Source organism: Pongo abelii, chromosome 7 (genome assembly GCF_028885655.2).
Source record: "Pongo abelii isolate AG06213 chromosome 7, NHGRI_mPonAbe1-v2.0_pri, whole genome shotgun sequence".
Taxonomy (NCBI): Eukaryota; Metazoa; Chordata; class Mammalia; order Primates; family Hominidae; genus Pongo; species Pongo abelii.
The window spans coordinates 38,834,519-38,853,481 of record NC_071992.2 but is presented as its reverse complement, the minus strand read 5'-3'; the positions used below and the strand labels follow the sequence as shown (position 1 = coordinate 38,853,481).

Genomic DNA, 18,963 nt, shown 5'->3' with positions numbered 1-18,963 from the left:
AACTCATGCACAAGTGGTGCAATTACACCTTTTACTTTTTTGTGGAATTTCTTTTTATTTCACTTTCTTTCTAGTTTTCTATTAGCTTGGAATGCATCAACTAAAACTCAGATTAGCATCATTCCTCAGGGTGTGAAATCATTGGACCAAATGGAGAAAGTATTTCTTGATTTTTATTACACATTTTTAGCCTTGTATGTGCCATAGTAAAATTCAGTGAAAGCCTAAGACATTCCAAATTCAATGCTAAATTATGTCTTCTAGTGAGTCCTGAAAATTACAGCAAGCTGTATAACATATTGCAGTATTAAGTGGGTTTTCATTCATTAGTTTGAACCACATGAATTTACCTTTTTATGGGTCAAAAATGGTTGAACAATGGCAATTTCATATGGTTCAGTTGAATATACTGAACTGATTCTATAGACTCCTGCATCAAGGAAATTCATCACGCAAAGTGCATACAAGAAAAAAAATATTATAAAAATTTCATTTCCCCATCCTGTGTCCAAGTGTTCTCATTGTTCAGTTCCCACCTATGAGTGACAACATGTGGTGTTTGGTTTTCTGTCCTTGTGATAGTTTGCTCAGAATGATGGTTTCCAGCTTCATCCATGTCGTGGGGTGGGGGGAGGGGGGAGGGATAGCATTAGGAGATATACCTAATGTAAATGACAAGTTAATGGGTGCAGCACACCAACATGGCACATATGTACATATGTAACAAACCTGCACATTGTGCACATGTACCATAGAACTTAAAGTATAATAAAAAAAATTTCATTTGATCTCAAACATTTGAATATGTCTCATACTACTATCAGCATTGCCAATTGTTAACATTGCCCCTGTGTCTCTAAGTTGAAAACAAAAGAATATGCATGGAATATATTTAAGTTTCTCCCACAGTCATAGAGACTCATAAAAACAATAAATGTAACTTTTAAAGAATGATATTCCTGTGGGAAACTTATTGTAAGCCTATGTGTGGTTTCTTTCAGAGCATGGCTAATGTCTCCTCTTAACAGCAGTGGGATGTGACAGAAAGAACCCTGGACTCGGAGTCGGAAGACATGATTTTGTATTCTGGTTCTATTGTTAGCTATATGACTGAGCAAATTGCTTAACCTCTCTGGTTCTAAATTTCTTTGTGTTTAAAATGGAAAAAAACCCCAAAGACTTAATTTTGTTGTAGGACATTATATATTCAAAGTGTTTATTTCTTAACTCACTAAAAGTTGTTCAATAACTATCAATCAAATCTAAAAGTTATTGAATTTCTATATTTTCAAAGGAGGACATTTAGAAGCTGGTACAGAGTAAGTTTAATTTTCAGCATGAGCATTCCCTGCATTCCTAGACACACAAAGACTCAGAATACTTCAAATGGATATATCATTCTTCTTTATGCCAGTCCTTTGCTGGGTTAAATGGCAATCTTCTATGAAACAGGCATTGATGAAGTCTAACAGAATAAATAAGTAACATCTGACATTTCAACAATTAAAGTTTACCAAATTAACATATACTGGGAAATACTGTACTGTACCCTCCTTCCAAGAGAGATCTCCCTGTGAGGGGAAATAAAGCTACTTGTCTGGAGAGCCTTCCTAGAGTGATATGAATCTTAACCAAATCTATTAAATAATTGTCTCTAGCTAATCCGATTAGTTTTAATTTGAATAGTGAAGCCTCTGACGGTATTTAATGTAACATGTCTAAAGTCCAACAATTGCTCTTCTGAGTAGAACTAAACAATTAGAAACAAGATACATGGCCGAGTGCATTAATGGGCACAGCTAGAGAGGCAATTTCTCCAAGAAACTGTGGCACAAAACTGTCTCCTGATTAAGAAAGATGGTGGCTATTGGAGGAAGGAGAGGGTGTCTTATTTGTTCAAGGTAACTTAAATTGATCATTTCTACTTGACCCTTTTGCAAATGAAACCAAGTTTAAAGACACCCCGAATTTTGCAATCCAGATATTTCTTTCCTAGGGGCACACATTTCAAATTCCTTACCAGTTTTAAAGCTAGAAGGCATCCTAAACTTAACAAAAGACCCAGTTGGTATTCTGAACTATATTCCATATCAAGTATCATAAGGGAAATATCAATCATGGCAACCTGTCTGCATTCTTAATAAATACGATTTAATAAAACTTCTGCTATTTCCATCCTTTGGTCTCAAATGTCTCAATCTGCAATCAACTTCCTGACCTTTCTAAAGATTTGCCTCCCACTGAAAATATGTTTGGCTTCCTGCTCAACGGATGTTTATTTTTGTATAGTTCAGAATAAGGCATAATTGCTAAAATGGTGAGTTTCAGCAACCCTAATAGTCTTCCAGTTGGTATGACAGTTCTGACAGTTTCGTGTTTCTGATCAAATGATGGATCATGCTTTTACAAAAGTTGAAATATATTCTGTCAGGACACTGGCGCTGAGCCACAAAGATGTGTATGTATGCATGTGTGCATCTATCAAAAAAAGTGAACTAAACTACTTTTGGAAAGCAAGAAAATATATATAAGTATCAATTAGTCATATATGAAAAAATATATATAGGTTTCATACAGCATGCAAGCAATCATTTTTATTTGTTAAATTTATCAGCTACTACTTGTAATGTAAACCACTAAGATTATACTTGAGTTTCCAACTCCAGAAAATTACAGTAGGTGGGCATCTAGAAAGCAGGTGCCAGACCCTGGGTTAGGATACAAGATTTTTTCCATCTTAGTTGCAGGCATTTCTGTGAGTTGAGTTAGTTTGTCTCTTTGAGAAGAGAGACAAGGACATGACTGTAATATCTACAAAGATTCACCCAGGTTGTACGGAGTGTTTAGGAGGCATATTTGTGGCTTATGTGTTAAATCTAAGTAGAGCCAACTTTAAGAAAAATCACTACAGAAAAATCCAAATTTCAAAACCAATACATTAGAAAAATGCTTATTTACTTAAAAAAAAGACTGCAGAGTCCTTGTAAACAGTAGGTTTCCCTGGTGCATTTAAATTAATTAGATTTACTAGGAAAACAGCAAAACTTCAGGAGAGCATTATTCTGAATAACCGAGTCAGCTAAACTGTCAAAGGAGGGAGGAAATAGTTGAAGACATATAATTGTTTGAAATTCCAGCATATTGCTCATGTAGGCTTTGTCAAATGCCTCATGTGTTACTTTGCACATTATTCATATGGCTGGTGAGGGATGTGGGTTTTTTTCTTTTTTTGACAAATTCACAGTTTACAAAGAAAAGTGACAGGTGCTTATGACTAACAAGAACATCATTTACCCTAAGAAATGCTTTATCTTATTTGAGATTTGATGATGCAAGATCACCTACCAGAGTCACCTTGTCCAAAGAGGTTGGTTTGCACCAGTGAAACATCCCACTGCTATCAAGCTGGTCAGAATCTTGTTCTACATCATGTTGTAGAGTCCTGAATAGGAAGAATGGAGAGTTAGTTTGAGACTATTTGGAGCTCCTCTGTAACAAAGCCGAGATGTAAAACTCATCAGAGCCTTGAGCTCAAAGAGGAGAATAGCATAAGTAGAATGACCTCAGGTCTGTAAGACTCTAGAATAAAGGCTTAGGTCTGAAAAGCACAAAGAGCCCAGACTGTATCATAGCTGAAGACACACTAAGCATTTTGGGCAAAAGCCACATCAGGATTTTTTTTTTTGCCTTAGATCATATGTACCTTGAAGATAGTTATTTCTGCTTTTAATTTTGATACTGTATGATACTGTTATCCATTGGCAGATATCATGAGCAGTGTTTTGGGAACCTGAATATAGAATTTAAATAGCTGTGAGAGATTCAATCATGGGTGATATTTCTCTCCTTAGTCTATTTTCCTCCTGTCTCCTTTCCATGTGTTTTTCTCAATGGGTCCCTGTTGAAACATCCTGATTTAGTAAATACTTTTTGCATTTTTTAAAGCTTTCATCACTGGTCTGCATTTGCCTAGACTTTGCTCTGATCTTGATCTAAGTCTTGGCAATGTCATCCCCGTGGCCACCCCACACTGCAGTTAGACACAAGCTTGTTTCATAATATATTCAATCCCTGACAGGGTTGGATGTTCTTTTGAAAAATCCCACTTTCATCCTAAGGAATGCATATTTGCTTGTGAGAGAATAAGAAAACCCTTGTCAAATTACAGAAAATCAAGGATTAGAAAGACCTATATCAGCCAGGAAAAATCTAGGCTTACACTGCAGAAATAACCTCAACATCCCCAGGGCCTAACACAACACAGCTTACTTCTTCTCACCTACTCTATATATTTTACTCAGGTGAAAAGGTGTCTCTCCTCCACACAGCCATCCGGAGCCTGGGGGACAGAGGCTCTACCATCTTATGGCCTCAACATCTGGAACATGCATCCTCCTCAGTCACCAGGCAGGAGAGGAGAAAGGAACTGGAGAACCAAGCCTAGGCCTCTAACTGCCTTGGCCCAGGGTGACTCGCTTCATTTCTCCTTACATCTCATTGGCCAGAATTAGTCACATGGCTTCTGCTGACTTTTAGAGGCTTGGGGAACATGGGAAGTAACTTGAAATGTTCAGTGAGCATTTCTGTCTCTGCCAGAAACTTTAAAGACTACCTGCCCTTATTTTATGGATAAAAGTCAAAGAGCTAACAAAGTGCAAAACTGGCATTTGAATAGACTGCTGAAGTTGAGGTTACCAACCTCACCATATCCAGTTCTGCTTTCCTTCCTGAGTGTAGGGATAGGTAGGTGGGGCCATGTGACTAGCTCTGTCCAGTGAAATGTGAGAAGAGACGGTCCAGGCAGTGAGAAGCTCTCAGGTGAAGTTCTCAGGGTCTCTCCTAGCCTGGCTGCAGCAGTGGGCACCTTGAGCTGAGTGCCCTGGCCTGCTTGGCCTGTGCTGGACATGTAATGTGAACAAGAAATAAACCTTTCTTGTGCTCAGCCACTGAGATTCCATAGCTGTTACCAGGGCATAAGTCCATCTCATTCTAACACCAATTCCTTTTGCAAAACACATGTTCCATGGTATATTAGTAACTGGAGACATCCTAGGAGTAACCAAAGTTTGAGAGGAATGGCCCCTCTTTAACAGTCACTTATACGATCTGGCTGTGTCCCCACCCAAATCTCATCTTGAACGGTAGTTCCCATAATCCCCATGTGTCATAGGAGGGACCCAGTTGGAGGTAATTGAATAATGGGGATGGTTACCCTTGTGCTGGTCTCGTGATAGTGAGTGAGTTCTCAGGAGATCTGATGGTTTTATAAGGGGCTTCCCCCCAATTCACTTTGCACTTCTCCTTCCTGCCACCATGTGAAGAAGGACTTCTTTGCTTCCCCTTCCACCACGATGATAAGCTTCTTGAGGCCTCCCCAGCCATGCTAAACTGTGAGTCAACCAAACCTCTTTCCTTTATAAATTACTCAGTTTCAAGTATTAGCAGTGTGAGAACGAACTAATATAGTCACAGTGCACTTTGGCCTGTGAAAGGTTCTGACAACAGCATATAAAAGGATTTCTGCAATATAGAAATCCTTTAAAAATTGTATAATCCAGTGTTTCACAACTTATCTGACCACAAAAGCTTTTACTATTTACTTACACACTTACTTATTTTATTTATTTATTTAAAAGTATCTGTGATTGTCCCCTACAGCCTTTTGGAATATACTGTACTGTGTGTCACATTACAGATTCAGTCCTGCTCATCTCAGATGTAACTGATAACAATGTTCTCCCATGTGATTTTACTCTACATCTTGGGAGAAATACAATCTATTCCGCTTCATGCTGCAGGATTAGGGGGTTTCCTTGTGAATTAATACAGTTTATTATTCAATGCCTAGACCCCAAACTCAGACCTCAACATAATGACAAGCAATTTTGCTTTCCTCAAGAAGGCTAGCTTCTAAATTGATATCTTACATCTTATTTTTTTTTCAGACAGAAGAACTTACTCTAACTTAGATTGAAGTGTCAAACTTAAAGTAATAGGACAGAGAGGATCTAGAAGGAGAAGCCAGGGTAGGGGGAATGGGATACTAGAAACAGGTTTGGAAAGTCAGAGAGGGTAATTCCTAATAAGAGTGGAAAAGGTCTTGATGCAATCCTTAATCTCCTCTTGCACTTAAGAACTACCTATAAACTTAGTGGGTTTAGTGAATTCTAATCATTTGCCTAGCTAGACGATGTAACATATAAGCTTCAAGGTCAGCTTGACCAAAATGGGTTACCCTGTTCATTCAAATTAACATGTCTTTTGGCAACTTAAATATCTATAAGCCATGAGTTCCAACACCAAGTTCCAAAAGCCCCACAGGCTCTCTTAATTGTACCAGACAGGACCCTGATGGCAGCCTTATGCCAAGCTTGTTAATGGGACTCACCAGCAAGCACAGCTAATACCTGAGTCTGGTCTTGATTTTCATCAGGATTTGGAGCATTGATGAATGATACTATTCATCCATAGAACCTCTTTCCATCTAAGAGTCACTTCCTAGACACTCTCCCTAGGATCCTCAGAACATGTGTTTACATATCATGACCAAGTTGGTAGTGACTGTCTTTCAGGGACTCTTTGAGAACAATTTGGAAATAGCTATGTTACCTTTTAGGAGGTGGTTCCCTGCTGTCTGCCCTCAGCACTCAAGTCTACAGCTGCTGCTACTACTTTCCTTCTGGTCACTTTCTTCAGCTTGTCTCTACTTCCCCTCCTTCTCCACCCTCTCCAACCTCATGATAAATGAAGAGTCTGGTCTGGTAATTAAATGCCCTTTTGGCAAATTTAAGATGATCTTCTGCCAAGCACATTTTAACATGACTCAGAATAGGGAATCAATCACTGTACATTTTTATCATAATAAAAGTGTGATATATGTATACAAGCTGTCACAGACAACATTTTTCTTCATTCTAATGTTATGAAAAACAGATATGCCTTAAAGGAAACACCTGTTGGAGACCGATATTTAAAAAATGCTGAAGGAAACCCACTTCATCATAAAGGCATCCATCTGGTGTCCTTGCCAAAGCAAAACCGAATGCAATTTACATCACCATCCCTTAACTAAAGCTCCCTTCTGCCATATGCTTTGCAAATGTCAGGATCCTCATAGAAACATACTCTACCTAAGAGACTAATAAATCATCTATGAGAATGTTCAGCACTAGCAGTCTTAGAACATGGAAGCAAGGAATAGAACATAAAGGTTATGCTATAGGAGGAAAAGGTAGCCACGGGGTACCATTCAGGTCAAAAAAGATCTGTCAAAGCCTGACCAAGGTGGAGGGGGCTTTGTATATAGGAGCGACTGGCAAGAAATGTGGTTGGAGTTGCATGGGATGGCCTTCAGCAGGATGTGTTTGGGATAATGGTGGGGTTGATTCCCTGGTCACAAGTCTTGCTTCTTACTGCCCAAGCAACAGCGTGTTGTATTTCTGTCTAGGAGCATCCAGGAAGCAATGACCCTTGAAATGTTCTCAGAGTCCCATCTCCAGCTTTCAGCTTTGGAAGCTGCTGGATAAGAACAGTTTTTGCAGCCTGTCCGCTTGTGACTGTGTAGAGCAGCACACAAATCAGCATTCCTTTCTGATGACTGCTTTTCTTTGGGTTGCTTTGATATGCATGAAGACTGTGTCTCATGAGCAGAACGTGTTGCCTCATGAGCAGAACGTGTCACTTGAACGTGTTCCAGCAGGGAAAGGCAGCTCTGTTTTCTGCGACCATTCTGAATAGAACTTCTATTCTCCCATGTTCCTAGCAACTTATCCTGTATAAATCCTATCAGTTAAAGGAAAAAATAAATAAACCCTGTGCCTTTGGTTGCCAGTGGTGGCACCTGATGAGAGAGAGACCAAACCATGTAAGAAAACTTCTATTAAGAAGGTGGACTAGGTTTCACTGTGCTAGGTCAGGAGGCATGGTTTCCAAGAATGTAAATTTGTCATCATTATTTTCTCCAACTTACAGATTTGACTCAGATGATTCTTGAAGGTGATCTGCCAAAAAATGAGATCTTCCACTGTTCACAATATTTATTAGAAAGTTCAAAAAGCCTCTACAATTCCTTTTTTTTCTTTTGTAGACCTCATTTTCGGCTGTGTTAGGAAATCCTGGTTTATGACCATTCTACTTGAAATTTCCTTAAAACCCCACAGATGGCTTGTAAATTCTTAAGAGAGAGTTTTCTGGCCTAGATGCAGAGCAATATATTTTTGGGGCAAGATTTGAGTTTTACAAAAATAACAACTTTCAGGAAGTTCTAGCATAGATAGAAGGAGGGAAAAGCATTTGCGTGTCCAGCAGTTTGAGTGGCTTTCTTGGTTCAATCTTTTGAAAAATCCATTGTGACTGTCTCTTGAATGTAATAGTCAAGTTCTAGCCAAAAATCAAGAAAAAAATCCTGTGTCACAGGATGCCTTTGATGGTTCTGAGATTTTTGTATATCAAAGGCTACATCTGCCCTCTCTCCAATGACTTTATAAATAGCAAGGCTATTCAGTTTACACCTGACTTGGAAACACCCACTTATTGTCAATTCTGATGACTTCTGTATGTTATGGGGGAAAAATCACCTAAAATTGGGGAATGTAAGGGCAGGTTACATAATCAGTTCTTCCCACCTGATCCTACTCACATACCCCCTCCCACACCTATACACATATTGTAGTCAAATATTAAAAACTGAGCCTAATCTTTATGGCCACATTATGATTTAATTTTTCTGGATTTCATCTCATTGCTGTTTATTCATTATGAGGCGTTTTATTTTACCTTGGAGGGAAATTTAAGGTTTAAAAAAATTGATAATTTTGTATAGTTCATTTCCCCAGAAACCTGTGTATAAGCAAGTTGAAAAGAGATCCTGTGAGTGCCAAGAAACTCTCAGGACCAAGCAACTGGGGACATAATTCACCCTCCCTGTTAGAAAGGCCTCTGTGGTTCCTTCCTTTTTCATGAGGAGTGAAACAGGCACCAGGCTCTGTGTCTTGCATCCAGCTTGGCCAGTTAATCCTTGCTGTTACTCTTTTACCGGGTAAAATTTTAAAAAGACCTGCCATGAAATCTCATGGGATGTGACATACATTGACAGCAGCCTGGTTACTTCCAAAGCACCAAGCCCCCTTGGTTGCCATCTGGGAAAACCTTAGGAAACCATCTGGGAAGAGGAAAATAAACACACTGTCTACTGGCCATTCTGCTTTGCTTGGGTTTGCTAGGACACGGAGACTTTCAGGGCTAAAACTGGTCACTCTGTTGCCCAAATGGCGATACTTCTTTGTGCTAATTTGAAAAGCTCTCTGGGAGGAAGAGGAGGAAAGAAAGAATAAAACACTTGGAATATCATGCCTAGAAAGCCTTCCACGTTGTGCAGAAAACTTTCTACACCTCTGTGTTTATTGATGAGTTCTGCTGATGTTTAATGGAAGAGAAGACAGAGAAGACAGCTAGGAGGCCAACAGCCCTGAAATGTTTTAAGATAAACAGCCTCTGTATTCTTCAACCTCTCTCTGCTTCCTGGTCTCTCCTGATTCTTTGCATACACAGAGTCTTCATGAAGTCATTATTAAATTATAAACTTTAATAGTAGAGATAAAAGATATGATTTAAAAAACATCTGTAAATGGTATTTTTAACAGGAGGTATATGAAAATTCGGGATATCATTCTATTCAGTATAATCTTATTTCAGTTTATGTAGGAGAATGTAAACTGTGTTCTAAGGTAAACCAGATCAGCTGTGAGCAGAGTGTTCTGTTTGCCTTTAAACGCTGCTTTACAGATGGGCTCTGTCAAACTCATGGCCTCTGTTTTCAATGTTTACAATCTGAAATCTCCATGAAGGCATTTTTTTTTCTACCTTCTAGCTTAGAAGTTAGACCCAAGATCAGAGCGGCCCCAGCCCAGGTGAGGCAAGACTAGGATAGAGTTTCTATTAGATAAACCCACATCTGAGCCCATATTTAAACTTCTGTCTGTTAAGCTTTGCTTTATTTCTGATAAGTAAAAACTGACAGCTTTTCTGCAGAGCTTTTTCTGTGAATTTGTATAGGGATCTCTGAATATAAATTGTTACCAGATGAAAAGGGAAAGATAAAAAGACAATTTCCTTCTTTCTCACCCATTCTTCAGATGAACCCTCATTTAAATCCCTTTATATTTCATGGAAATTGCATTTGGAATTTTCTACAACATTAGGACAAATGAGACATGACCCAGAGCGGCAGGTACCTTTAATAAAAGTCGGAGTCTGTGCCCTTGGCAGAAGAGCCTGGGGCTCAGGGCAAGTCTCAATCCTCATGAAAGCAATTTCTTCAGCCAATTTTTTTCAGCATAAGGTTGTAGTTTTAGATGCTCTTTCCCACACTCTCCAACACTTTCTAAATATCAACTTGCATAGTAAGTACAGAAGTTGATCTAAATAAAAAATACTTCCCTCCCATAGACAGTTGTGGCATACAGTTTTCTTTGTGTATTGGACAAGGAACTGAACAATGAAGTCAGTTACTCTGACACTTTCAATCCTAAAACGCATTACTGAAACAAATGCAAATTTCAGACACAAGACTGTTTTTTTTTTTCTTTTTTCCTTTTTGGTGGGGTATGGAGATGGGGAATTGAAGCATGAGATATCTGAAAACTACCTCCCTTTTCACTGTATTGATCCACTTCCCAAGGTTTTATGGGATTGAGTTCAGGTCAGGGTTCAACATGACATAAATGCTTTCCTTATGCAGTGGGTTGGGAGGCTTGGCCTGGAAAATTATTAACATTAATAACCCCCAAAAGGAATTGGGACTGGAAACAATAGCACCCATCAAAATGTTACTGGTGTGAGGTGCACACGTGTTTACGTATGTGAGAGAGGGATACAGGGGGTAGGTATCAAACTCTGCAGAGGAAATTAAAATGATTGCAGGTATGTGAATATTTTAATGTCTTTTCTCTAGAAATAGGAAGTTATTTGTGAACTCTTCTTATCCATATTGCTTAGTTTCTCTGAAATCCCTGTGGCTGAATGTTGAAATGGAGTCAACATAGTGTGCTTGTGATTATGGATTTTTGAAAACATTGGAAGGACCCAATGGTGATGTGTTGAGGACCACAAACTTTAAAAATTTCCTCACATCTGGAAGCCATCACTGGAGGAAAGCCTGTGAATACAGACATCCTGAGTGTTATAACATTTTACTTAGTACCAGCGACCTGTCAAGAAGCAATGGAGATAATGGAGATGGAGGCCATTTGGGATCACTCACGACATGGAGTCCTCCCAGTCTGTGTGTTACACAATGGCTATTTTTAAAAGGAGGCATGCCTTGATTAAAGATGAAAAGTTAAAATTAGAAGTCTCTTGTGGGAGGGAAAAGGTTATGGACAGTGTTCTTTAACAAGAAGATGTGATTAGTGTAGGGCTGTGACTAGGGATGAAAGGTAAGCATCAGAGATTTTTAGTGGGCCGTAGAAGTGCAGGGTGAGATAGCCTCAGTAAGGCAGGGGCACTCATGCTTAGATGTTTCCTATGCTTTAGTTTTTTAAATTAAAGGTGAATGAAAATGAAAAGGGGTAAGAAGGAGGATATTCACCCTGCTCTGTTCACCTCTAATTTGAAATGGAGTTTCTAAAGGTCATTAAGTCCTCAGCTTTCCTGATGTGTGACTCTTAGTGACATTCATATTTGGATTCCTTGAAGCTAAGACCTGTTGCATCAAGAAACTATTTAGATGTTCCACTTCTTATTCTAAAGCTCCAGAGGGAAATACTGGAAGTCATTTATTGCCTTGTAAATGTTTTGTACTTAGTTGCAGCCATTTATGGGGGGAGAGAAAAAGACAGACAGAGAGCGAGAGAGAGAGAGAATGATTCTATAAATTTTATGGGAATTTTTCTACAATAGAGGGAGAAAGAGAGAATGAGTCTATAAATTTTATGGGAATTGTTCTACAATTTGAAAATCACCACCAAACACACATACACACAGCTTTTGGCAATAAAATTCTGTCTTATGTATAATCAAATGTCTGCACAGTGGAACCACTGTGCATGCTGATAAGTGAGTTTTGACTCAGACTCTTTTTGCTATTGTCCCATAGCAAGAACAAAATCACCCCATGGTTCACCACTAGTTATAACTCAGGCAGAAGCACATGCATCTCTCTCTTTACTGATCTTGTGGAGTAAATGGAAGATGCAAAATTGTGTACTGTGAAAGTTTTTTAGGTAATCAACTTTGGCTTTTACAGACTAGAATAAATTGGCATCTGTATGAAACTATCTTAATACAAATATAAATAATATCTCACTTCCTGGTGATCAGTTTCTTGATTATTTTGCAAGAAGAAATGTTTTCCTATAATCTCTTTCTTTTTTATATCAAAAGCTCCATTGAAATAGATTCCCAATCATGTCTAAGCTCTTTTTACTGTATGAAAAAGAAAATAAACTGCATGTTCTCTGAAATCTTCCTCCAACCTCTTCTATTTGATCACCTCAAAGGAACGGACCTTCTTTCTCAGAGTTCCAGGAGTAAAAGTCCAACAGTACCACACCAAATTTTAGATGTCTTAAAGATCATCGCATTCTATTCTTTGATTCCTTTATCTGCTGTACTATTACTTTTGTTTCCATGGAAAATTAAGATTATATAATTGAGTCAATTTCTCTTTAAAAGTATTATTTACCCCTACTTTTCCCAATTTTCCAACAACCTATTAATCTAAACTCAAAACATTTATTAATAGTTTGGAATGAAAATTATTGCTCTTATCAAATTATCACAAATCTAATCTTTGACTATTGTTTCCAGACATCTGATGTGATACTGTTCATCTTAACTATCTAGAACAGAGTTGACAAATTTTATTTTGCAAAGAGCTAGATATAAATATTTTAAGCTCTTCAGGCCAAGAGGCTAAATTGATATCATGTAGGTACTTAACATAACAAGAAAGAAAATAAGTTTTTATAAATATTCATTGATGATATTTAAAATATAATAGTTTAGTAATTTAAATTTCTTAAATTATAGGTCTACTAATGAAAAAAATAATTTTTAAGGGATTTTTAAAATTGGCATCCATAGTTAATATTCTCTATAATCAAAATTAATTGCAAATATTCATATGTTAAGGTTGACAACAACAAAATTGAACATATTTTATCTTTGAAAATGTCTTTTCACACAGATAGGTACTATCATATACCGATAGTGCTCCAAGAGCATAAGATTCTATAATAATTGAGCATATTTATTGCTTAGAAGGCATTTATAGCATTTTATTAGATTCTTTTGATATTTGCCTTTTAGCATGTCATTATATTGCAGATTAATCACTTGCAATGAAAGTTTAGGTAGAAACTTCTCACTTGCATTGTTAAGTAAACTTTGAAATACAGAATTTTTTTAGCACTTGCATCAAGGTCTAAAACGACAAAGCTGAAACTGAGATCAGAAAATATATCTACGGAAAATTTGTGTGGAAATAGTAATCTCATTTTTTATTTTAACTTTTGACAGCATGGGAAGTATATAAAGAAGAATGATATTAGTTGTGATTCAAAGACTGATGATTGTCATTGTAATTATGATAGTATAAGTTTCACATGTTAGCTCTGCTTTGACTTTCAATTTTAAATTTGTTAATAGAGATGATGAAACCTGCAGTGAATAGTAAGTTTCGAAGTCATTTAGTGTTCGGAAATAGTGGTTGACAGCACAGTTCTTCTTATTCAGAAACATTTTAATCTTGATCCAGGTTTTTAAAATAACACGAAAGGCGAGGTACAGTGGCTTATGCTTGCAATCCCAGCACTTCAGGAGGCCGAGGCGGGCAGATTACTTAAGGCCACGTGTTCGATACCAGCCTGGCGAAGATGGTGAAACCCCATCTCTACTAAAAATAAAAAATTAGCTTGGCGTGGTGGTCAGTGCCTGTAATCCCAGCTACTTGGAAGTCTGAGGCAGAAGAATCACTTGAACTGTGAGGGCAGAGGTTGCAGTAAGCTGAGATTGTGCCACTGCACTCCAGCCTGGGTGACAGAGTGAGACTTTGTTTCAAAAAAAATCACAAAAAACTTTACTATTGTTAAATTCTTAAACTGATGTGTGGTAGGGTAAGTCAGGATATTCAGATTTTATTTCTTACAAAACTTTATGGAACTAACAATGGCAAAGTTCATGAGAGCTAATGAAATTCACCATTGACACTTCTGGTTCAATAACTCATGATAAATTCATATATTCTTCACAAAATACTTTCTGATGGATAACACAATAAGGACTATAGTCTTTATGCATTTTACATTTTACGAACTTTGTAAATTTGTCTAACTAGGACTGTTTCTGGTCCACATGTATGTTTGTATCAGCTGTAATACATCTTAGCAGATTCTGCTTCAGATTATACTGAATTAATATTTTCTCAACTTCTTTGAATATATTTTCACACGTAATAGTGCCATGCAGACTATTCACAGAGGCCATTTAGGCACTTCAAACTCTGCATTGACTCCTTGAATACACAATAACTAAGCTGTATCAGTAATGTATATTAACATATTAAAAGCCAAGGGAAACCACTCACAACTATTTTCCTCATTTTTAAGTGATATTGATATTGCTTCTGATGTCTTCAATTCTTCCAGCAATGATTTTTGCTAAAAGGTTAATAGTACTAGGCACTTTTATTTTGTCTGGATACATTTTTTTGGTCTGCTGCAATCAAACACAATATAATTGACTCACCATTAGTAAATGACTTCTCTTGCTTGGCTAATAAGTGAGTCACTCAGAAACAAACTTTGGTTGCAAATTCTGCTGTGTTAAGATGTTCTTTTAAAATTTTATAATTTTTCTAACCATGGCTTTACCATGAATTGGGAATATTGTGATAAGTGCCAAGTTTGATAATATCAACGTGTATTGTAGTCTTTAACCACAGCTATACTTTCATTGCAAATTAAACACAATGCTTTTGTACGGCAAACCATATAAAAACAGGTAGTGAAGTGGATTTTGACTTCTAATCTAGAAAGCAGCCTGACACCATTTTAAAATAGCATTTGCATAGACCAAAGATATCACAAATACTCAGTGGAATTTGTTAATGGAAAATTTTTTCATGAATTATCTATATTTCTAAGCTTTTTGGATTTTTGGCTTGCAGATTAAAAGTGTCAAGTTAGAGATGAAGGAAGGTGTTGCTGCAAAGAGATGGTCTTAAACCAGCTTGAGGGACCATTACAAGTTTAATAGGAAGATGAAAAATAACTACAAAAAGTAACTACAAGGGGCATTCTTCCAGAATGGCAGAGTTAGGGCCTTTGAATATTCACTATTCCACACAAGCAATGAGAATACTGACAAAAAAATTATCAAAATCAACATCTTCAGAGTTCTGGAAATAAACCAGAGACTTGAAGCAATATGAGGAGTATTTGTTAAAGAAAAATGGTGAGATCTTGGTAAGAACAATAAGCTTGATGGCATTTTTGAGAAGTGCTATTCCCATTCCACTATCTTTAATTCAACAGTAGCCTTCAAGATCAGAAGCCTTTCAATAACAGTAGCTCTAAAAACCAGCAGTCCAGCAGCCACCAGAGAGAAAATAATAGATCTGAAGCTGTTAAATATCCTTATTCACAGAATATGTTACTATTTGAGCTTTCTAGCAGCTCCCTGGAAATGCACTCTCACAGGGCTTATCTTTATTTGGCCTGGGAGCTTTCTCAGTGGAATTTTTCCTGAGGCATATTAAAAAAAATAATCAGCAGCAATTTTTTAAAATTGCAAATATCTGAGTTATAGTTAACAATGTGGCCAAAAAAAGACTTATAAAATCTTCAAAAGAAAAAGCTGGAGAATTAGAAGTCTATAGAGAGGGCCAGGTGTGGTGCCTCATACCTGTAATCCCAGCACTTTTGGAGGCTGAGGCAGGTGGATCTCCAGAGGTCAGTAGTTCAAGACTAACCTGGGCAATGTGGTGAAACCTCATCTCTACCAAAAAAAAAAAAAAAAAGGTAGCTAGGCATGGTGGCTCCCACCTGTAATAACGGCTACTTGAGAGGCTGAGTCAGGAGAATTGCTTGACCCCAGGAGGCGGAGGTTGCAGTGAGCTGAGGTCGTGCCACTGCATGCTGTCCTGGGTGACAAAGCAAGACTCTGTCTCAAACAAAACAAAAGAAAATAACAGACTTCTATAGAGGGTATTAAAAGGTTTTGAAACATTCACTGTAGGAAACTAAATAAAAATAAAACAATGTGCATGTTTAGAGTTGTAAATACACCCAGGGGAAAAAAACCTGAGATATTCCTAATCTCTTCTGGCTGATCTTGAGACTGCACAAACCAAAAATGAAGGCTAAGGCAAAGAGGTAAACTGCTAAAATGTCAAAGTAATTACCTCAACATGCACACAGAATCCCTTGTCAAATATAAGAAGATTTATCAGTTCAAGACATTTAAGGAAATCTCAGTGCAAACATTAGCTGACCATAAAGCTAACTGAGTAGAGATTTAAGTGTCAATATACAATAAAGCATAGCAAAATAGTTTTTAGAGTTGTCATACAACATTATTTAAAATGCCTGGCTTTCAACAAAAAATTATGAGACACAAAGACAGAGTAAGTATGGACCATACCTGGCGGGGGCGGGGCGGGGGGGGGGGAACACCAATAGAAACTATCCTGAAGGAAGCCCAGACATTGGACTTTCTGGGCAAAGATTTTATAAGAGCCATTATAAATATATTTAAAGGGCTAACTGAAACCATTTTTAAAGAACTAAAGAAAAGTATGAGAACAATATAGCACTGAATACAAAATATCAATGAGGAGATAGATTATAAGAAAAAAACAAATGGAAATTCTGGAGTTAAAAAGTACAATAACTGAAAATAAAATTTTAGTGGAGGAGCTCAACAGCAGACCTGAGTTGGCAGAAGAAGGAATAAATGAGCTTGAATATAAGTCAATGGAGATAATGCAGTCAGAAAAATAGAAATAAAAACCTATTGAAGAAGTATACACAGAAGCTTCAGAAAACTGTGGGACATCATCAAGTGTATCAACATACACAAAATGGGAGTTCCAGAAATAGGGGAGAGAGAGAAAGAAGAAGAAAGAAAACTTAGATAAATGGACACGAATTTCACATATTTAATGAAAACATTACCTAACATATCTAAGCAGCTAAAGGAAGTTTAAGTAGAGTAATCTCAAAGAGATTCAGACCTGGATTATATCATAATCAAATTCTTCAGAGCCAAGGGCAAATAGGAGTCTTGAAAGCAGCAAGTAAAAAGCAACTCAGCATCTACAAGGGATCCTTAATAAGATTAACAGCTAATTTCTCATTGGAAACCATGAAAGCCAGAAGGCAGTGGAAGAACATATATAAAGTTTTCAAAAAAAAGACATCAATTAAGAATTCTATATCCAACAAAGTATTATTCAAAAATGAAGAAGAAATTGAGACATTTTCAGATGAAGAAAAATGGCCAGAATTATTGTTTGCAAACTTTTATTATAAACAATACTAAAGAGTATTACAATTCCTTTAGGCTGAAATGAAAGGATGACAAACCTTAACTTGCATCCACATTAAGAAACAGAGTATCAGTAAAAGTAATTACACAGGTAAATAGGAAAGATAGTATTATCTCTCTATGCATCCGTCCATCCATCCATCCATTTTTCCATCCATCCATCCATCCTTTCGTATTATCTTGACTGACTTAAAACACAAGTTTGCAAAGCAATTATAGGATTGTGTTGATGAACCTGTTAATATTATAAAGATGTAATTTGTATGATAATCATAGCACAAAGGTGGGCAAAGAAATAGAGCTACATAGAAGTAAAATAGTTATGTACTGTGAAAATAAGATGGTATTAATATGAACTATATTGCTATAAGCTGTTATTTGTAATCTCCAAGGCAACCACTAATAAAATAAAAATACTCTAAAAGAAATCACAAGAGAATTAAAATGGTACAATAGAAAATATCTATTTAACAATAAAATAAGGCAGTAATGGTGGAATAGATTAAAAACAGACAAGAGACATATATAAAAAATACCAAATGGCAGACTTAAATGCTTCATTATTCATAATCAATTTAGGTATAAATAGATTACACTAATAAAAATGCAGAGGTTGTAATAATATTCATAAAATATGTATTTCATTTACAAGAGACAGAATTTAGATTCCAAGCAAAAATAGGTTGAAAGTAAAAGGATGGAAAATAACGGCATGAAAATAGTAATTAAAAGAGAACTGTAGTGGCTATACTAATAATAAACACAATAGACATCAAGAAAAAAGGTACTAAATATAAGTGTTAGCATGATTTATCTTTCTTCATTATTTTATTTTTAATCTGTCCAAATATTTATATTAAAAGTAGATTTCTTATATACAGCACATGTCGAATCTTGTTTCTTTATCAACTCTAACAATAGCTGTCTTTTAATTGTATTTACACCACTCATATTGAAAAGATTATTGATACGGTTGGATTAATGTCTACCACATTTGTAACTGTTTTCTAATTTGTTACATTTGTTCTTTCTTTCCTGTCTTCTCTGGTTTTGATTGAGCATTTTATATGATCTCATTTTATCTCTTTTTGTAGCACAACACACTTATATTTATTTTTTTAAATTAGGAGTTGACCTCAAATTTGCAATATATATTTTTAACTGATTTAAGTTTCTCTTTGAAAAACACTACACTGCCTGATGTATAGTGCACGTAGCTTATTGCAGAGTATTTCCAACTCATCCTTTCCATCTCTTATGACACTGCTGACATTCATTTCAAGTATCTAGGTATATTGGTCACCTCTTACAATTTTACTATGAATACCTTAAACAGTTATATTTTAAGTCAATTAAAAATAAAAAAATTAATTCATTTATTCTGTCTTGAATATTCTTTATATAGATCTCAGTTTC

At 36.6% G+C, this 18,963-nt stretch overlaps 1 protein-coding gene across 1 annotated transcript in view; it reads right to left on the bottom strand.

Annotated features, from left to right (window-relative positions):
- KCNU1 (potassium calcium-activated channel subfamily U member 1) overlaps positions 1 to 18,963 on the bottom strand; it is a 164,146-nt gene that overhangs the window by 34,137 nt on the left and 111,046 nt on the right. The window contains exon 21 of the mRNA XM_054561100.2: positions 3,346 to 3,442. Coding sequence (XP_054417075.2) covers positions 3,346 to 3,442 — 97 coding nt within the window. The remainder of the gene's footprint in view (positions 1 to 3,345; positions 3,443 to 18,963) is intronic.